Genomic DNA, 20,207 nt, shown 5'->3' on the forward strand with positions numbered 1-20,207 from the left:
GATCAACAAGATACTGCCTGACAAACAGCGACACCTGTCACCCACACCCTGGACCCGCCTTGCCAGCTTTGGTACATTTCTACTGTGACATGCTTGCACTTTGCCTCATGCTTCTCAAGGGTGAACTTCACTCTGTCAATAGCAGGTAACATTTTAAGTGAATCTACATGTTTATTTATTTTTTTTGTAAGGAAGTAAGAGAATGTTTAGAACGTGGATAAACTCACTTTTACAATACCACAGGGGCATCTTGGACATTAATGTTAATTTATTTAAGTATTTAAATTTAAATTTATTAGACATGTCTATTATACCTAAAATAAAATGTTTCATGTGAGTTTTTTTCCTGTTACTTCTGCTTTACAGTTAACAAAAACCGTAGAAATCTTAACTTAAGAATATTATCTCCAAAAAAACTTTTCAGATATAATCCAGAGGAAGACTGCTATACAGCAGAGAGTCACTGACATCTTCTAATTTTATAAAACCTGCAAAAGGTTATTGCTTAACAAGCAGCTGTTCATCATTTCCAAACATAATAATAGAAAGTAGAAAGGAAGAAAATGTTTTCCTTGTATTATTACTCTGATGAACAACAGAACATTTCAAGAGTGTCAGATTTGGTTAAAAAAAACAAAAGACTAGACTGATACTCAACGGTCCAAAGTCCTCTTTTGAAATGGAAGTAAATTTTGCATTTCATTTACAGAGTGAAGTGAAGAGTGTAGACACAGAGAGTCTAAGATACTTGATTCTTAGATTCTGTTTCCACAGTCAGGGAGGATTTAGGGAGTCATGTCATCTGCTGCTGTTTCGCAGCCGTTTACCAGGAAATTTTAAAGCTCCTTGTTCTTTCCTCTCTGACTAAGTTCTGTTGAGTCGCAGACATTCCAACAGAATTTGCCAATTATCCAGCATACCAGTGAACAATGTACCAAGTTTAATCAGACAGAGACTCTTAAATGTATATCTTTGTGTGTAATGACTCTATAGACTAGAATAATCTTGTTTTTTGAATTAGATTTACTGAAATAAGTGATTTTTTTTATTTATTGAGATAAATAATCTCAATAAATATGATATGATAATATGATTATGCACCATAATCATATATCTCTGTCTTTTTCTCCATCAGAGACTTTATGTTTTCTAACCAACCCAGAGCGTCATCTGCACCAGCTTCTGGTTCATTGCTCTATGGGACTTTCTGGACCGTGTGGGAACGAACAACACTGCTGTCCTGCACTGTGAAAAAGCTTCTTCAGCTCCTAAAAGAAGCTGCCATTATGGTAAATAATGGCATTGGCTGCCATTGGATAAATTGGAAATGCCATTTATCCAATGGATTTTCCATTGGATAAAGGGTCAGGCATTCACCTACTGCATCTATTAAAGTGTTCTTCTGTAATTGATGTTATTTATAAAGCTTGCTTTCATCCATAGTATGATGTTTATTCTCACTGAAGGAATTTGCTGAGGGAGCAGAGAAGCGGGAGCTGTATTTGGCAGACACTCTGCTGGATCTTCTGTCTGTGTTGGTGGAGTTTTGGTGTCAGCAGCATTTTAAACTTAATCAGAGTCTGGTGGAAAAAGGCCTCAAAGACCTCTCGGAGCACCTTGCCATTCTTAGCCAGGGTATGGATGAATAAAAACTGGATTTTGTCTGTTTGGAGTCTAAATATTTGCCTTAGATTGTTAGAATTTGTATTTTATTTTAATTGCTGTGTATTTGCCCCACTTAACACTTTTATACGGTAAAACTAAGACATGTTTCCTCTGCAGTGAGCATATAAAATGCTGAAGAGGGTTTAGCTTATACTTAAATTTTTTTGAAACCATCATAATTAACAAAACTATATATTCCAAGATATTATGTTTTGTGTTTTCACCTCTAGATCTGTGTCCAGCCGTTTTGGTAGAGCTGGTTTGCAGAGTTCACTCCACCAGACTAAAGTTGGTCGTAGTTGATGCCATCTTCAGGAATCTCTGCTGCAGAAATGGCTTCATTGTTGGCGATGAACCTCTCTCTCTCAAGAAAATGGTAAGTGTTTACCACAGAAATGTTGCATTTTTTTTAAAGTGTACCATAATCATACGTTGATGATACAGACATGATATCTGATTGATTTTTTTTTAATTACAGAAATATTTGTTCCAGAGATCTGCACAGACAAAACTAGTCAGACCCAATAAACCTACATTATTCATTGCTTTTTGGCCCAATGAAAGGTTTTAAAATATTAGATATACGTTCATGCAGAGAAATTTTTGCATGAGAAATTGTATATTATTTTGTGTTGTATTTAACTATTATGAATATATCTTTTCTTGGAAGTTGTCATGTTTTGATGCTGACATTTTTAGTGCTGTTTTGAAAAATCCTTGTTGATTTTCAGATGAAAGATAATGGACTTGTACAGTTCATGGTATTTAGTGTAAATGTCTTTATATTCTAAATAAATACACCCGATATCTATATGTAAGGTCTGATTACCAACATAAAATTATTACTATCCAATTTATTTTTTATTTTCTTATGGTATCAGACAAAGTGCTGAAGCGACCAGAGTTTTCTCAAACTATAAGGGTAACTTAGAGTTGCCTCCTATCCCAGCAGTTGTTACGCAGTGCCCATCTGGTCTTCCGAAAAAAGTCTCCCACATTGTTGCATCTCCTTACATAAATAGAAAGATTTGGCTACTTTTGGAAGGGAAAACACAGACAAGAAGTTTCTCCTATCACTTTGAATACTGCTGCTGTAAAGCGGCAGGTAGCAAACTACAAACAGCAAGCTGGGGGACGTCGAGCTGCTGCTCTTGTCTTTATATCAAATGTTGCTTTAGCAGCAGTACAAATAATTGTTGCCTTTCGTTTTTTAATTAATGGCAGTTAGATTATGCTACAGTTTTATTCCTGTGGTTGATTTACCAAAGGTGATCGTCACACAAGGAGAATCTCATACTGTACCTAGTTAATGGCTGGCTATCAGTGGTTGGTTTCTTTGGGCCGTTATTTTTCTGCAATAAACAAAAAACCTGAAGTAAATTTGATTTTATTGCACCTTAATAGTCTGTTGATTCTATGTTAAGCATCTTGGAAGTAGATCAAAAACGTGTTGTGTCAGTGCAAACATCTGGTTGTTATAGCCGCTCAGTTTCACTCCCTTCCACTCAAAGTGTACATATACTGTCTAACCTCATATGTCACTTCCAACAGGTGTGTTCTTACTTGCCCGCTCTGGGAACGTTAGCTCAAAGTCCCAGCTTTGCTTCCTACAAGACTGAGAAAACCTCCCACAGCTGCACGAGTCAGGGGACCAGCAGGTCAGTCAGTCACAGTTTGTCTTTATCTTGGGTGCCAGAGACAGTTCTCTTTGAATATAAAATATGAGTTGGAATTATTGAGAGCTCTCAAGTTACAGAAACAGAACCTTCCTATGCCTATTCAGTCTAGATGGTTGCATCACTCATCGTCGCAGTCTTTGTTGGATTCGGTGCATCTGAAATAACAGACCTCCTCCAGCACTGTGCGATACCGCTGTCCTTTGTCAATAACACACACACAAAAAACAGGTGATAAAAGTAAAGATGTGATGGGAAAATTGAGTGAAAAGGAACAAAGGAACACCTGGAGGGAGGAGGAGGTGAGAAGCAAAGTTGCATGAATTTATTGGAGGAGTGCTGTGTGGGCTTTGGGAAATCTAGAGACAGGCAAATAAAGGTCAGAGGGAGCATGAGGAGCTGGCATGGGTTATACCCAGGTCCGGTGCAATGTGTGTGCTTGCTGAGAGGAGGGGCACACAGGAAGGATAAGCCTAGACACACGTGTCCTCTCTAACACTACCTTATGATTTGGTCAGGGACAGAGTAGATAGACTACCATTAGGGTCTTCAGTCTCCCCTTATGACCACCACCTCTCAGCCCACATTCCCCTCTTTTCTTTATCTTTTCTTGCATATTAAATCCCTTCTCTTGATGCAATCACACACACACACAGAGTCTTTCTCCCTCCTTACCGTGTCAGACATCTGCTGTTTCACCAGCAGGTAGTTGGCCCAGAGTAAAGCAGGAGTCACCAGGGAGCAGGTTCATTTGAAGGCTACTGGTTCATGTACTGACCAAATCTCTCTCCTCCTCCCCCCCCCGTTCTCTCTTTTATATCTGCTACCCTTCCTACTTTTTTTGCACTTGTACTGCTTTTAGCTAATTTCGACACATGCATGAGCGGAACCCAGGGAAACGCGGAATGCAGTCTGCGCGGATGAGATAAAGAAATGCCAAAGGGCATGTAAAATCATTTGACCCCAAAAGAAAGAATGAAGCCACAATGACAAAGCCTGTGATAAATTGAAGACAGAAACCAAAAGCAAATCTTGTTGCCTCATTTTTCATGCTTGAATTCATGATATTGTTCAGAATTTCATTGATCTTGGCATTTCTAATCAATTAGCACATGTTATGTTGAAGCATTTATTAAGTCTGGCACTTTTCTGAAACTGAACCGTCTATGTTTAGACAGCTGGAAATACTTAAATTATTAAAGTCTTCGATGCAAAAAAAAAACTTAAATGCAAGAATGCGTGACATTACAAAATACATAATATGAGCCTTTAAATATGTCACTTTTTATTTACCTCAGATGTGTGATTTCAGTAAAAAAGTTACATGTGTTAAATGGATTTCCAACTAAATCCTGCCAGTATGTATGGTTTTGGATATGAAAAGAAGGTTGTAAAGAGACATGTGACCCTTTTCTCATGCATTTCTGTCTGATGGCGCACATAAGACTTTTGAGTGAATGTGTGTGTGCAGTTATATGTGAGACGGTGGACGTTTTTCTTCCGCTCCAGCGGAGGAGCTGCAGCGAGGGCGCGTGTCCAAGCCGCAGCGACCTGACAGTGCGACTGATTGACCGACTGTTTAGATGACCGTTTAACTCGCCGGCTGGCCACGCAGCGCTGAGTGCTGTTAGCAGAAGGGAAGCTGTAATTAAACTGAGATAAACCCCCTGCTGGTTTAATCAGGCCTCGCGCGTTGCTCAGTTGCCGACATCTTTTAAAGCACCTGACAGTGTCATTTGATTTGTCGTGTATGTCAAACTCACTGAAAAAAAAAATACTGAATCTCTACTCTTGGATGATGTTCAGTCAATTGTTTTTTTCCATATTGAGTAATTTCATGACTTTTTCATATAGTTAATCCAAAAACAAATATTCCACTCATACAATTTTCAGGTATGTTTTCTGAAGTGAAACAGCTGACAGAGACCGTTTCAGAGTTGCAACTCCAAACATTTTTTTGCTAGGTGTTTACTTCAAAGTTGAGATTTTTTTCTATTATTGTGTGCTTCATGTGTAAAATTAAGAACTGCTTTGTCACTTTTAGGTGAAGATTTTCCATCATGCATTTTTTTACTATGAACTGGGAATGAGTTGCTTTACTTATTGCTTAGATTTTCATTATGAAGTCTGCTTCCAAAGTCAAATTCTGTTCTGGGTCCAGATCTGATAACTGCACCATTGCCAGCTTCCCTTCTTCCCAAAGTAAAAAGTAAAATACACAAGCCCTATACAATGTCTTCAGACCCTACTGCTGGTTGATGCGGACAGAGGGACACTTGGGGGAGGGAGGATAGGGTGGTTTGCGATGAGAAGAGGTACACTCTCATCATAGACTGCATTATGAAGTCTGCCTCGCATTCGCACACACACCCGCAGCTTGTCTCATCTGTTCTCGTCCCTGTCCTTGCTAATAACAAGCAACGTGACAGGAAGCGTGTTTCCTCCTCAACTGCTGGCAGCTCCTTCCTGGCTTCTGAACAACCCAATTACCAGGGAACAAGCTTCTTCCCTGTAATACGGATGGCACCTCCACTTCAGCGTGGCGCTCGCACACGTGCACAAGCATATACACACAGGACACCTGTCAGGCTCCATGCCGACAGATTCTCCGTACCCACACACAGGACTAGTGACAGCCCACAGCTATTAGCACGCCACCACTTTGAAGAGGTTTCACTTTCTTTTGCTAGTTATTTCCCCCTAATGTGCTTGCTCGCGTCGAATTCTTCATCTCCGCTTTTGAGTTGTTAAGTGGGAGGAAAAGTACTTTGGAGACAGGAATAGAAGATGGGACGTGTGAAGTGTGTGTGGCCAACACAGCAAGAGATTTGACAGTTATTGTCAGATTTCATATAAGGATGATACCACACTATGAGGGATTGAATTTGCTAATGGTACCTAATACTGAGCAGTGAATCCAATTCTACTTGCCAGTACAGTTTCACGTTTGAAAATGGGCAAAAGCAATGTTAGCACCTGTCAGACCGGTACTCTGATCACATAACATGTGACCTTTTGGCCCACATGCAGAACTGTGTTCAGCAGAAAACTAAAAGGGCACATCATCCTAAATATACCATCCCTGTGGTGAAACACGGTGGTGGCAGAATCATGCTGCGGGACTACTTTATTTCAGGACAGCTCGTTAGAACTGATGGAAGGATGTTTGACGAAAACCCATAAGAGATTGTACAAGTCTTGAGACTGGCATGTCACTTGTTCATCATTACGTTAGCAGTGACTGAAATCATTTTTGAGTTTGGGTGAAATGTTAAATATCTTGTTTCTTCTTGAAATCTTATCTTCTAGGACCGAGAACAGGCCGGTGACTGAAGAAAGCCCCGAGCGAGAAAATGCCCCCAGAGGCATGAACAGAGTGAACGCAGCAGGTATGTGGCACATGCACCCACACCGACTCGCCGCTGCTTGGCAATGTGGCTTCAGATTTGCAAGATGTGCACTTTTAATCGACTTAGGCTTGACAGTAGGTCATCATTAAAACGGGACATGATAGCTCTGTCATCACTTTCAGTTCAGTGAAGAGCACATAATGTATGAAGATGGTGATTGATTTGCAACGAATTGGATGTTCACTCATCTGTATGAGCAACTCGGCTGAATAACTGAGGCAGCCATGTATTTTCTTTTAGGTTGGACTGTTACCATTTTCCATATTGCGCCTCCTTCCTTTTCTTTATCAATTTGCATTAAAATCCAAAACTGTGCTTTCTGTTTTTCTCATGTCTTATCCACTTTTTTTTTTCTTTTTTTTTTAGCAATAACCAAAGTGTGACAGATGGAGATAATGGGTTTCTAACTTAAAAACAACCCTAACACATTAGTACTCAAAGTGTGCCTTAGATCTCCATTTTAGGGATGTTAAACGCAGCAATTAGGGTACAGCTGCAGATATGCAGCGGCTGCACTGGTGGAACTTCCTGCAATTATAGGCAGCGCACTCCTTGTGAACTCTCGAAAGTGTCAGAGCTCATCTCTCCCTCCTCCACCTGATCAGAAAGGCCCTGTGTCGGTGCAAAGGAAGGGTGGAGGGTAAAGGAGAGGCACAGGAGGAGGGAGGGCTGAGGCGGGAGACTCAAGGCTGTTGGCATGTGTTGTTTTCCTACTACGTGATCTCTATACCAATGCGCTTGGCATTAATTTTTGATGAACCATTGGCACCGCATTCTCCCCTCTCGCCCTCTCATCCCCTCTCTTCTCATCCCCCCTTTTCTCCCTTCTCATTTTCCCTGTTACAGGCACTTTTCACCCACATGTGTTAGCTTGCTTTCTTGTATTCTACACATCTTTGCTTTAGAGCATCTGACTTGCCTTGTGGAAGCCCTGTGTCTTTGTCACACTTGCTCAGAGGGCTGAGGGATTTGGGAGCAACTTTTCTCTTTTTTTTCCCCCTCCTGTTCTGCATTTGCTTCTTGAAGCTCAGCATGGATATCAATTTTAATGAACCTAAATATACTGCACATAAATTGTCAAGACAAGAATTGCTAAGTTAAAAACCTGTTTGCATTTTGCCGTATGTCATTCCGAAGACTAACCATATATGTCAATTTTTAGTCTTTCAAGTGTAATATGAATAGGTTTTACTTTTAAAAAGTTTTAAAACTATAGCTTTTTCTGGGCATAATTTATTCCAGCAACAAAACAAATTCTTGATAATATTAAATATTGAAGTTCTTACATTTGTTCTGCTTTTCTTTGAGAAAAATGACCAATTCGCCTTGGTTTGTAGTTTTCCAGGGTTTTCAGAAGCTTTGGCCCTGCTTTATCTCATTTTTTGTCCAGTCCTTGTATCTGACAGTTGTGTAGGGTTACACACAAAAGAATCAGACAGGTGGACAAGTGAAAAAAATAGAAAGAAGGAAAAGCATCCTATAGAAGAAAAACAATAACTCAGTAGAAGTTATTTAGGAGAGAAAACTTTCCCACAAAGACACAGGATGTCAGAGATTTATCATTCATTTACTATTTGAGAATAACCTTTGCTGTAGCAAAATGTTAATCTTCTGTGAGCCAAACATTGTCATCTTAGCTGTTTTATTAACAATGTCAGCAAAGGAAATTGGGAAAAGATGGTTTTGTAGGACATTGTGCAAGTAAAGTCTGGTTTACGACAAATAGAAGCCATACTGCATTGCAAATTATCTACAAATATGTGACAAACCAACCAATTTTCTAAAACACTTCTGAAAGGTTTTCTTACGAAAACTGTAAAAGATTACAAGAAAGGCTGAATTTTGCTCCATTGCATTTTATTTGTCTTGTTCCATATACGGGTTCTGATGGGTAAATAAGATATTTTAACTAAGTAGAAACATTTAAAAAGCAGTGCCTTCCAGAAATATCACAATGAGTTTACTTTTTGAGGTACATGCATCGCACATTTACGGATTTTCATTGACTCTTCAGCGAGTGTTGAAAAGTGACGCCACCTGTTAAACAAGAATTTTGCTTTCAGGCTCAAATGAGGACTGATTCCAAATTTCATCCCTGAACTGTGAATCAAGACATATCAGATAATCACACAATATTTTTAATTGTGTCCGTTATGTCTGTATTTTTCCTGGCTCCTTGCAGATTTAAGCACTTTGCACTCAGCTTACTTTAGTATGGTAAGCAATTAGACAGACATTGTCATTGAATTGTATTACTAACAATAGCTGGCACCAAAAAATAGCAAATTCCCACCTGTTTCTGACTTACTAATAGAAATCACTCAATGTGGCTTTGTCTGACTTTAAGACAACAATGCAATGAGGAATCAATTTAACCAATCTCTTAAGTTCAATCAATCAATCAATCAATCAATCAGCTTTATTGTCAATTCCTCTTACATGTCCAGACATACAAGGGAATCGAAATGACGTTTCTCACTATCCCACAGTGATACAAGACAGGGCGTTACTAACATTGAGTAACAACAAAAGACACAGTCTAACTAAAATTATCCTAAACAATTAATAAATAGATGTACAATAACTAGACATATAGCGTAAAAAGTTTTACTGCAAGTTTCCTGCATTTCCAGTCAGGGATGCTTCCTCCTGTATACATTTGTATGCGATTTCCTTGCATATTTTTTGTGTTTTGTGGGATGGTTGTTGACAAAAATATACCTTATGTGATGTTGTACTTCAAGTACAGCATCACATATAACCTCACTGCAATGCAGAAGCATGCTTTGCAAAATTGTGGCTTTCTAGTGAAAAAAGTCTGCCATAAAAATAGTTACTTCCTATATTGAACATTTTGAAAATGTGCTTTGTTCTTTTTTTATTATTTTTTATTGAAAACAAGATTGATTTCCAAACCTACTTTACCTTTTTGTAGAAACTAAATTATTGATGATCAAAATATTTTTAACATGGGTAGAACTACCACAGATGGTGGCAGAAACGATTTCACCAAGAATTGTTGGCAGCTTTCAGATCTATGCTTTGTTCACCAGACAGAGTTTACTGTACAGAATGCTGCCATGCAGAAACATTTGTCCTGTTGTCAGCACTTTATGGACTTCTGTCTCCACTTTGAGTCTGAAAATGTATTCAAATAGCGCTAATTAAAAAAAAACTCAGAACAAAAAATGTCTGGAGCTATATAGTACCTACGTGATCACAATATCCACAGCTGTATTGCCTTTGTCTTATTCTTAACTATATTTTTTTATGGAACAAGTGGCTTAAAGAAAATAAGACAGATAAAGGTCAGCATGCACACGTGGCCACAAGAATATACCTTTTTAAAACCATCACAGGAGTTTGCTGTCATAGTATTACAATTCTATATATGGTTTCATATAGAATTGTAATTCAGCTTATTTATAAAGAGCCAATTCACAGCACGGCATCTGAAGGCACTTTTGAAAATGAGTCATTTTTATTCAATCATGCAAACATTTTTGATTCAATTGATTCTAGTTACTCAAGGATCCTTGATGAATGTTAGTTTAAAGGGTAAAAAATTTCCAACTAAGGAAAGTCATCAGATTGCATCGACTTGCAGCATTAACTCCTGGATCATTGATTTGCTCTGAAAAACGTGTTTGTGCCATGTTACTTCATCATATTAAGAAAGATGGAGACATCTACAGCTCTTTAGTACTGTACAGAGAGTAACTCCTAATTTACCTATCTATTTCATACATACAGAGATCGTGACATGGACAATGCCCTGATGCTTCATTTTGTTTTTCAGAGTCACAGTAAATGAAGTCGGTCCTCCGTTTGCACTGGTGGATTTCTAAACTGTTGGCTGCTAATGTTAATATCTCTTAAGGTTTTATTATAATTTTTTTTTCTCCAGTGGAGTTGCACTAATCTTGGCTTTGGGAAATTATTTCACTGCCATGACTTTTGGAGCCAGCGACAATAGTACTCTTCAAATAGTTTTAAATACATCCAATAACTGGCCACAGAATTCCCTCCTAACACATTCCTGAGAAATGGCATTGTTACAGGCACCCAGCAGCTTTTTGGTCCGGAGGATCAGCGGGCCAAATGCCGCTTTACAGGAGAACAGCAAGCAGACTGAGGGAATATAAAGCAGCAACATGTACATTTAACTTTTCTATTAAAGTGTGAAACGGGGGATTTATAGAAAAGGACAGCCGGATTTATCCTTTCCGTGCTTGTAAATGCTGAGCATGCAATTACCCCTATAATAGAGGCGTTGTGTCCACATTGTAACCATTAAAGTGATTTAACACTGTGCGGATTGGTTCTGGCATTTGCGAGGATGTGTACACATAAGGTGCAGTGGAACGGTTGTTTAATCGCAGCATTTTAGCGCCCAGTAATTGTGCAGCAGCCCACTAAAACCCTGACATACCTCACTCTAAAGCTTACTCATTAAGGACTGTGGTTTGGACTTGCTTTCATTGTCTGTTTTGCTGCTTTTTGTTTTTAATTTATGGATACGTTGGTTTGCTTTATTAATAGATCCAGAAGATGTCACCTTGCAACAACAATGATGTAGCGTTCTCTGAGTCATTTGTATATTTTTCTGCATTTTACAGATATTTTTTATTTCAGTCATCTGCTTTCATCATGTGAAAGGTGAAACAAATTATTCCAATAGTGATCTATCAGAGGAAGGTATTTTTAAACTTTATCCATTTTTGTTACAGTATTGTCTCAGAGTACTTTCACTAATTTTAAAGTTTTATCAGCTTAATGTATGAAAAATATAACTTCATATAGGCCAGTATCTGCAGCTTATAAATTAGTCAAATATGTGGCCTTCTTTAAATGCAGTCTTATGTTTTGTAGGCCGGGTCAGCAGAGCACTAGTTTCTATTTGCTGCTGGTTCATAGTGAGTCTATTTATTCTTTATGTTTGTATTGGTAAGAAAAATTTAAATGTGGATAATTTTTCATCTTAGAAATATGCACGAACGCAAAGTACCTTTAAGCAGAAAACTAATGTACACCAATTTTTTATTTTATTTTTTATTTTTGTTACTTTTTTCAGTTTTGAATAGTTTTTCCAAGTAAATTTGACTGCATATTTTATGTGAAATGAATCTGTATTTAGTATCATTTAAACTAAACATTATTGCTTTATGTTTTCCTCCTGCATCTCAGTGGGAGAAAGATATACTCCTTTGTGAAATTTATTTATTTATTTTTTTAAAGTTTTTTTTCTTTCTCATATTTGTAAGTATTATTGACTGCAGTTTAATTCATAAAGGTTGGTCTTGAAAATGACTAGGATCCAGCAGAGTCAGTATTATACAGAGAGGTTTTGAAATGCAAAGAAATGCTTTTACTGTCTACATCCCCCCTTCTTCTCTTACCCTTGCGTCTCTTCCATCCTTGTTGCCCCTCCTGTTACCCCAGTCTTTGCTCCGTGTGCGTGTGAGTGGTGCCCCTGTCTGGGGGAGGCATCCTGGGGAGAACCAGTAAAGCATTTATTACAGGCTTTGCAAGCCTGCATTATACAGCCACTCATGCTTGGCCTTTAACTTCCTCTCTGAAGTTCAGCCATACATGAAGAAAGGGGGCTCCTGCTCCTGATATATTCCTGAGATATATTTTTTTGTATTGTATCAAGAAAAAGTGGCGAATTCAAAGAGGAACGAAAATTGTGTTTAAAAATGTAAATTGAATCCTTTGAGTTTTCTTTTCTTTTCTTCTTTTTCCACTGTCTTTTTCTCTGGTAGTTTGTTGAATAAATATCACGTGGTGAAACTTGGAATGCCCAGTGGAGCTTTTGAACCCAAAATCTGTGAAAAATCCTTTCAGAGCCTTTGTGCGTGGGCTCTCTACCATAACTTCCTCTCAAGTAAGAATACAGAAACGAGCAGACAGGAAGCTGCTTTCTCACAAGACCTTTTATACACTCACCGGCTGCCCTGATATTAACATTTTTGGTCAAGGGTGTAGCTGGAAAATCTTTGTTACAGAGGAAAGAACGAGGCAAATTAACCGAACTATTCATCTATAATTTATTTTACTCTCATCTCTTCTGCCCCCCCCTTGAAAGATCAACCCCCTTTTCTCATCACTCCTTAAATCGCATCCTCATTGGTGGGTCTTACTTTTTAGGTCAGTTCTTTTACGTGTTTGGGGACATTTCAGTGGTATTTTATTGGTGTGTGTTTCTTACGCATGGGGACTATGGGAAGGACATCAGGCACACCCTAATTTTGGATCTCTCTCTTCTCTTTTGCCTCTTCTCTCTCTTTTCGGTGTGTTTGTCCGTTTGTGTGTATGTGTGTGTGTGCGGGCGTGTATGTGTGTGTTTCCTGGATGAAGGCGAGACCCTCCTACACAGAGCTTGCAAGACAAACCAAGTGGAAACGGTGCTTCAGATCCTGGCGTTTCCTGGCACAGACGTCAATGTTAAAGGTAAGACTCCCTCGCGTTTCCGTTTTTCTTGGAAACTCTCTCCCTGTTCCTGCAGCCGCACCGGCTGTTCTGGGGTTTTCAAAGAGCGATTGACAATGGGGGAAGAAAAGGAGCTAAGAAATCGGAGTGCGCCATCTCCGAGGTTTAACCTTTAGCTAAAATGTAAAGGGTGTGTCTAGAATGAAAGTGGGGTGGGTTTGGGGCTCCCTATGATTATAGATTTACATCAGCCTTGATGAGCGAACATAATGCCTTTTGATATTTCAGAATGACTTTTGGTAAAACATAATAACTTGTCATTCTCTAATGGAAATGTGCAGTTAACAAAGGGATTTCTGATGTTTTGGTTGGTGTTAGAAGAATGCTTAAGGTGGCATCTCAATATCTGCCTGATTTTCAATACCTGATCAAGCAAAGCCATTGTATAAATTATAAAGCTTTTTGAAGTTTTCTCCCCAAAAAAATCAAATTTCAAATTTTTTTCTGTTTGAATGGTTAAAAGAGCCCATCTGTGTGAGAATTTCTTCTGTAGAAATATATTCTGAGGAATTGAAAAGTACATTAATAATCGATATCCTGTTTATGAGAATTTTGTTAGGCACACGTATTTGATACTAAAGACATTGTGCTTTATGTGCTTTGTGCTGTCTTTATGAATTTTATCAATTCAAAATATTCCTGCAGCATATTCAGTATTAAAGCTCATACATAATATCTTCTCTAAATTTTGGCTTAAACCAGCTTTGTTTGTGTGCTTGCTTTGTGAAACACTGTGCTTTGTGTGTGATTGGTAGACCATGCAGGCTGGACTCCTCTCCATGAAGCATGCAACCATGGCAGCACTGAGTGTGTGAGAGCATTGCTGCATCACCACCCCGCCCCTGTCCTCACTGACCAGGTCGCCGGAGTTAGTCCACTGCACGATGCCCTGCTGAACGGACACTTGGACATCGCTAAAATGTTACTGGAACATGCAGGTTAGTCAAATACTACTTGAAGATGGTCACTTGCTCAGCTTGATTGCTTACTAGGGAAATATTAATGGTAAATCCCCTTTTTAGCAGTCTGTTGTGTTCTAGTGTGTCTGGTTTTCTCTGTGAAAACCAGCAGGATAAATACCAAAGACTTTTTTTGTTAAAGGCTAAAATAGTTTCTGTGTATAAACAGCTGCCTCCCAAAACACAGGTCTCAAGGAAGAGATGGAAACATAAAGTCAAACGTCTCATTACACCCTGCGAAGTTTTCTTTAAAGAAAACTGAGCCTTTGTGCCATACCTTCAAAATACCATATTGTTATATAACATTGTGAACAAAACAGGCAGAATATGACTCCACTAAAGTTTAAACATATGTTTATGAAAGAAAGCATAGATTTTATAAAATGGCGCTAATGTATTTACAGCAATGTATAAATGGTGGGTCAGCAGTCTTTGAAATTTGAAGAGAAACTAGTGATAAAGATGTAGATGATCTTGGGACAATATGGAGCTAGATAACTATTAGGTATTTCACATGAAAATGAGAACTTTTGATTTACAAAAAGTTGCCTTACTGTGTTATACTTCATGTGCAATACAAGAGGTAGAGGAGCTCACCCTTATTCTTCAGACTGACTAAATCCATGACTTTGCATACCAGATGTATCCAGTTTTGTTATAAAAGGTCTCAACAGAAGAAGCTATGCAGAATTCAGTTGTTCCACACATTGCCACTTCATTAGTTTCACTAGTCAGTATCAGTTTGGAGACCTTTTTACCTTCATAACTGCCTCAATTATTGTTGACATAGATTCAACAAGGTGTCAGACACGGTCCTTCTGAGATCTTGGTATATATTGAGAAGATGGCATCAGCAGTTGCTGCAGATTTTTTTTTTTTAGTTGCATCTCCATGATGAAAATTCACCACATCTCAGAAGAGGTCAAGAAAACTTCCCTCATACAACAGCAAACCTCCATCAAAGGCCTAAACCATTGATACAATTCAGGATGCAGCTGAAATTGTGGTCTTGTACTGCTGAAGCACATCTACTTCAAGGTTCAATGTGATGTGTTGAACATCACCATCTCTATTTCGTTCCAAGATGGTAGCCTGCATAGATTTGATTGCTACACTCAAATGCAAAGTGTTGGTGGCCAAATGGGCTAAATTGTCTGCAGCCCCTTCAAGGCAAAAGTCAAGTTTTGCAAGTTACTTGTCCTCAATAGGTTGTTTTTCTGCAAGTCTTCTACATGTGGTGTTCAAAGTTAAGGAGAGTATCCTAAGATTCATGGATTTTCCATCCCTATTAGAGTTGATGGTGGTCCCAATGGTTGCAGCATTTGTTTGTTTTCTTGTTTTGTTTTTTTGTCTGGATCATAAATATTACCTTTCTTTGTCTGCTGCTTGTGTCTATGAGCCACATGCTACTTTGCAGTGTGCAGACCTTCCAAACACATTTGAGCCTCTTCTCATAACATGTCTGCTGATGTCGTTTTGACGAGATTAACCAAGGCAGAATTGTCCGCTTGCAAATTTCACTCGCAGGTCTTTCTTGGGAAATGTGTCACAACAGGACCAGTTTGCATATCTTCATGTGAACGTGCCACACGCAGTCTGAGCTCAGGGAGAATTGAAGCGAACGTGACGGGTGTCGGCGTTGGGTGTATGGCAGCAGGTGGCGGAGGAAACGCGTGCATGTGTGTGTTGGTGGGTTTTGAAGGGAGGAGTGCTATTTTCCAGCGACGAACAAGTCTCTCACGTAACATACCTCTGCCTCAGCACACTTTTCAGTTTGACTAATTATAGTTAATTTAATTTGACTTTCCCATTAACACATGTACATATTCTGTCCTCAAAAAATAAATTAGACTGGGATTGTTTAGTCCCGGAGAGGAAACAAGAGAGCGCTCCCCTTTTTTTCTTTTTTTCTCCCTTCCTTAGTAACGGGAGAGAGCAAATTAAAAGAGGTCAGATGAAGCATGCTATCTGTATCGGCAAAATTAGAGGAGCGAGAAATCAAATGTACATGGCTGTTTATGTGTGTAGCAGACGTCTCGCTTTACTGTCTAGGCCAAGTCTTTTTTTACTGGACTGAACAAAACAGCAGATATGGGAATTGTCTCAGTTTGAAACACCCTTCAGGCTGGTGCATTATCCTTCTTTCTCTCATCTGTTCTCTGCTGACTGTTTGCCGTTTCCTCCCACCTTGATGGTAGGTTGTCTGAAGGCTACAGCAGGGAGTTGGTGAGGAGGTGGTCCTCCTGACTTCGGGCTATGTTGTCTCACACTGTCTCTTTTCCATGATCTACATTTGGTTGCCATAGACACCTTCGATAAGTCCCCCTCCCTCTTTTTCTTTCTTTTAAGATCTTCAAGTCCAGGCTGTTAAATGTAGAAAGTTTTAGCTTACGGGGTAAATGATGTTTAGTTACCATAACCATCCTTGCTGTTGACTATAGTTTTTATTTCCAACTTTTTGTGCTGGTGGCTGCATATCAGGTTTTTTTTTTTTTTTGGTTTTTTTTCCCCTCCACTTTGGCCAGGTAGGATTTCTGCACTGTTCCAGGGTAGGAAACCAGGCCAGTGGGCCAGACGCATTTCCATTCCTCGGTCTCCTTATTCATTATATTCATACCTGTTTTATTCCTGCGAGTGCCAGCTGCAATCCCAGAAACCATATTTCATTGAGGCATTCACCCCATTGTCCTAGTTGTTTCCAGCAGACAACCTAGTTGCCAAGGTTTTGGTAGGCCAGAGAGGGCAACACTGACACTGGCACACCAACAAAGCCTTCAGTTGGGAGTGATCTCACCCCTTTTGTAAGCCTGTCTGTCCGCTCGGAGGCCTGCACTCTGCATGCAAGTGGGTGCATTTTTACAGCTATATTGTATGCCGGGGTAGAATGGGTAGATCCCCTACCCCCGCTACCTCAATCCCTCCAGGCTTACGAAGCTGGCAATGAAAGGATGCCATGGCTGAGGGCAAGGCTGACTCTGCTCTCCTCTCCCCCTCCTTCCTTAGCCCAAGGCCGCCCCACATGACCCCTGTCTATGAGCTCGGCTTGTTTTTCACTCAAAACTGAAGTGTCCTTGGCTATGTATTTTGCCGTATGTATGCACAAATGCTATCCTTCATCTCAAAGCGTGCTGTAAGCATACGCTGGTTTGCAATTAGCTGTCGGACAGAGAGAGCGTGTTGATGCTCCCTTTGCCTCTTTCTTTCTCAGCTGCTTTTCAGAGGCTACACTGGGCGACTTGAGTGGAAAATGACCCAAAGGCCACGGCGGTATGGCTTCGATCTGGCATGCAGAGGAGGAGTGTCAGTTAGGAAAAGGTGGAGAAATAAAAAGAAAGGATCCTATAAGATGCCTCCATCCAGCCGCTACACAGCAATCACTAATGCAGTCCTTTCAGTGTTATTTGGCCTGCTATCAATCGAAGTTAGCCCAACCCAAGTTACAAACATGTATCAAACTATTTTAACTCTTGAAGAGGATTGTTTAGCTGTTCCCAGAGAAATCAGGTGGTGACTGAAACGGACCTATATGAAACTTTAATCTTTGTCTAATCTGTGAACCCACCATATCTAAGCAGCTACCAGCTGGTAACAACAATACTCTTCGGTGTGGAAGTTATTTCAGCAGGAGCAGTTACTTAAACACATAGCTAGCTGTTTATATGGTCAGAGAGATGTCTGTAATGAAGCCAGTGAAAAGAGACGCTAATGAAAAAGAAACAGTATTTTCTACGCCTTGGCCAGACTTGAGTCTGGTTGAGAGAAATCAAAACGTTTAGTAGATAACAAGAAGGCTGAACACTGTAGAATTGTGCTCTGTTACATGTCATGAGCTTTCAAAGCTAAATTTTTATCTTGGAGCTTTTTTTGGATTTTGATAGTTAATATTACATTCTTTCAAGTTTGTATTCTTTAGAACATTTGTTCTCAAACTATTCATAAAAAGGACCATTTGAGTAAATTATATGCTTTCCAATTACTACCTTACAGACAATGATAAAACAGGACTTGTTCATTTGTGTAAACCACGAAATTGGGCTTTTTTTGTACAGTCTACATGGACTCGTAGGTCGATAAATAGATATGTAAATGAACAGGAACGTCCCCTGAAGACAGAATTCCAAGTAGAAAAATCAAGTTTTACTCCAAATTCAAATCAAATATGGCTGCCCCGTGTTTAAAATTTTGTGGTAACTGCAGACGTGCAGTTCTGCAGATGTAGTTGTATGTGTGTTTGTGGGTTTTGAAGGGAGGAGTGCATGCCACTAAATCTTTCACACCAATAGCATAATGCGACATGTGGTAATAAACATATCCATTTAGCATCTGAATACATAGTGTAAAAAATATGGTGTTAGTAATTTAAATTGCTAGCTTGTCACTGAGCACAACAGTTAACAGATCCCACCGGTGTGCCAAACATTGAGTTGAATATAATGTGATTGCTGTAATGCTTTAACGTTTGAACTTCAGAGGTACAAATGTAAGCACCAGCAGGTTTTCCTGGTTCACTGCTGTCCGCTTCTAGTTAAAACAAGGCTAAACTTGGTTTTCTTGAAATGTTGTGGTCTGCACATTTCTTAAGTAAAGGTCTAGGTTTGTTTTGCATCCCAAGTCTGTGGCAGCTTCCTATTGACCTTGTGTTTTTGTTTACAAATATTTCTGGTGAGTATCAATGATGCTTGCACCAAAGTTTTGGAACAATGTCTGTGCTGTTTTAAATATGCTAGCTTTACTAACTACAAAGATGCTAGAGACAAGTTAAGATTTCAGCTCTGTTCTTGTTTGTCTTTGGTTTAAAGTAATGGTAAAAGCTTGTTTCATAGCAGAAACTTTTCTCACACCTCACGCATAAGTTGTCTTTGTTGGCTATGTAAGCTGGTACATGGTGCTTGAATCTCTCTTATAAAAACACATGCTTAATGCAGTGAATCTACTGGACTCCATCTGATGTTGAGTTGAACAAGTGTTTGTGGAGAAGAAAGATCTAAATAACTGACTTTCATGCCATCAAAGTCACTTATGATTCGTAGTCAGCATGTTTGTCTGACTCTGTTGTTGACTCTCGTACACAGACAGATGTCGACGCATACTAGGGCCTTGTTGCTGTCAAAATGGTAAAGAAATAGAGAAAGTTCATTCTGTTCAGCTCTCACGTTCTCGTGGGTCCTGATCTGGCAACTGTGAGGAGCTGAAGTGAGGCAGCGTTTGCAGCCCTCGGCTTCACTCGGGTGCGTTGATGTTTCAGCTGCAGGTTTCTCCAGGCTGTAGTTCAAGGACTTCCCTCACTGGGAATTCCTAACTAGAGTCTCCTTTTTCTTCTCTGCACCCCCCAGTTTGCCCACACACATACAAGTATAAGTACACATGCTTTTTTTGTTTTTTGCATATTATGAATTAAGTCTCCCTGATTGATTCTCCTTTTAGATAAAATGTTTTTCTGTTTGTATATTTTTATTTAGTTTTTCATATACACTGCTCAAAGAACTCACCACCTGGATTTATCAATTCAAATAGGTAAGAGCCTGCCATTGGATAATTGCTCCATCAATAACTATGCTTCAGGTTGCAACAAGTTATTTAACTCTAACTGATGAAGAGAGTTGCTTCTCATTTCTTTACAAAGTTAAAAGACACGCCGTGTAGTTGTGAAAACAACGGGAACATAAAAGAAGATTACTGAGTCTATTGTAATTAAGTTAAGAACTGTCCAACAACACATTATTAAAAACTGGGAGTACAGAGGCGGATCATGTTACTTATTAAAAGCACGTTGTCAGAATAATCTCTGACCAAAAAGCAGTGGAACAGGGTCATGTGATCTGAGGAGCCCAGGTTTGCCCTGTTGCAGATTAATATGTGCATCTGGTTGAGAAAGGAGACACCCATCATGCCTACTGCCTACTTTTCAAGCCTGTGGAGACAGTGCTATGATCTGGGTCTGCTGCAATTGGTCAGGTACCTTTGAGATACCTTCTCAAAATACCTTTGAGAATTTGTGGGACGTT

General features: G+C 39.3%; 1 protein-coding gene across 3 annotated transcripts in view; it reads left to right on the top strand.

Annotated features, from left to right (window-relative positions):
- Window positions 1–20,207, top strand: part of slf1 (SMC5/6 complex localization factor 1) — a 38,739-nt gene that overhangs the window by 8,141 nt on the left and 10,391 nt on the right. For all 3 annotated transcript variants that reach the window (XR_003597591.1, XR_003597592.1, XM_028033959.1), the window contains exons 10-17: window positions 11–145; window positions 1,136–1,289; window positions 1,467–1,635; window positions 1,896–2,041; window positions 3,217–3,323; window positions 6,651–6,730; window positions 13,112–13,204; window positions 13,999–14,181. Coding sequence is in view for 1 of the 3 variants with exons in the window: in XM_028033959.1 (XP_027889760.1) it covers window positions 11–145; window positions 1,136–1,289; window positions 1,467–1,635; window positions 1,896–2,041; window positions 3,217–3,323; window positions 6,651–6,730; window positions 13,112–13,204; window positions 13,999–14,181 (1,067 nt within the window). In the remaining 2 variants the exon portion in view is untranslated. The remainder of the gene's footprint in view (window positions 1–10; window positions 146–1,135; window positions 1,290–1,466; window positions 1,636–1,895; window positions 2,042–3,216; window positions 3,324–6,650; window positions 6,731–13,111; window positions 13,205–13,998; window positions 14,182–20,207) is intronic.

Source organism: Xiphophorus couchianus, chromosome 12, assembly GCF_001444195.1.
Source record: "Xiphophorus couchianus chromosome 12, X_couchianus-1.0, whole genome shotgun sequence".
NCBI classification, from domain to species: Eukaryota; Metazoa; Chordata; class Actinopteri; order Cyprinodontiformes; family Poeciliidae; genus Xiphophorus; species Xiphophorus couchianus.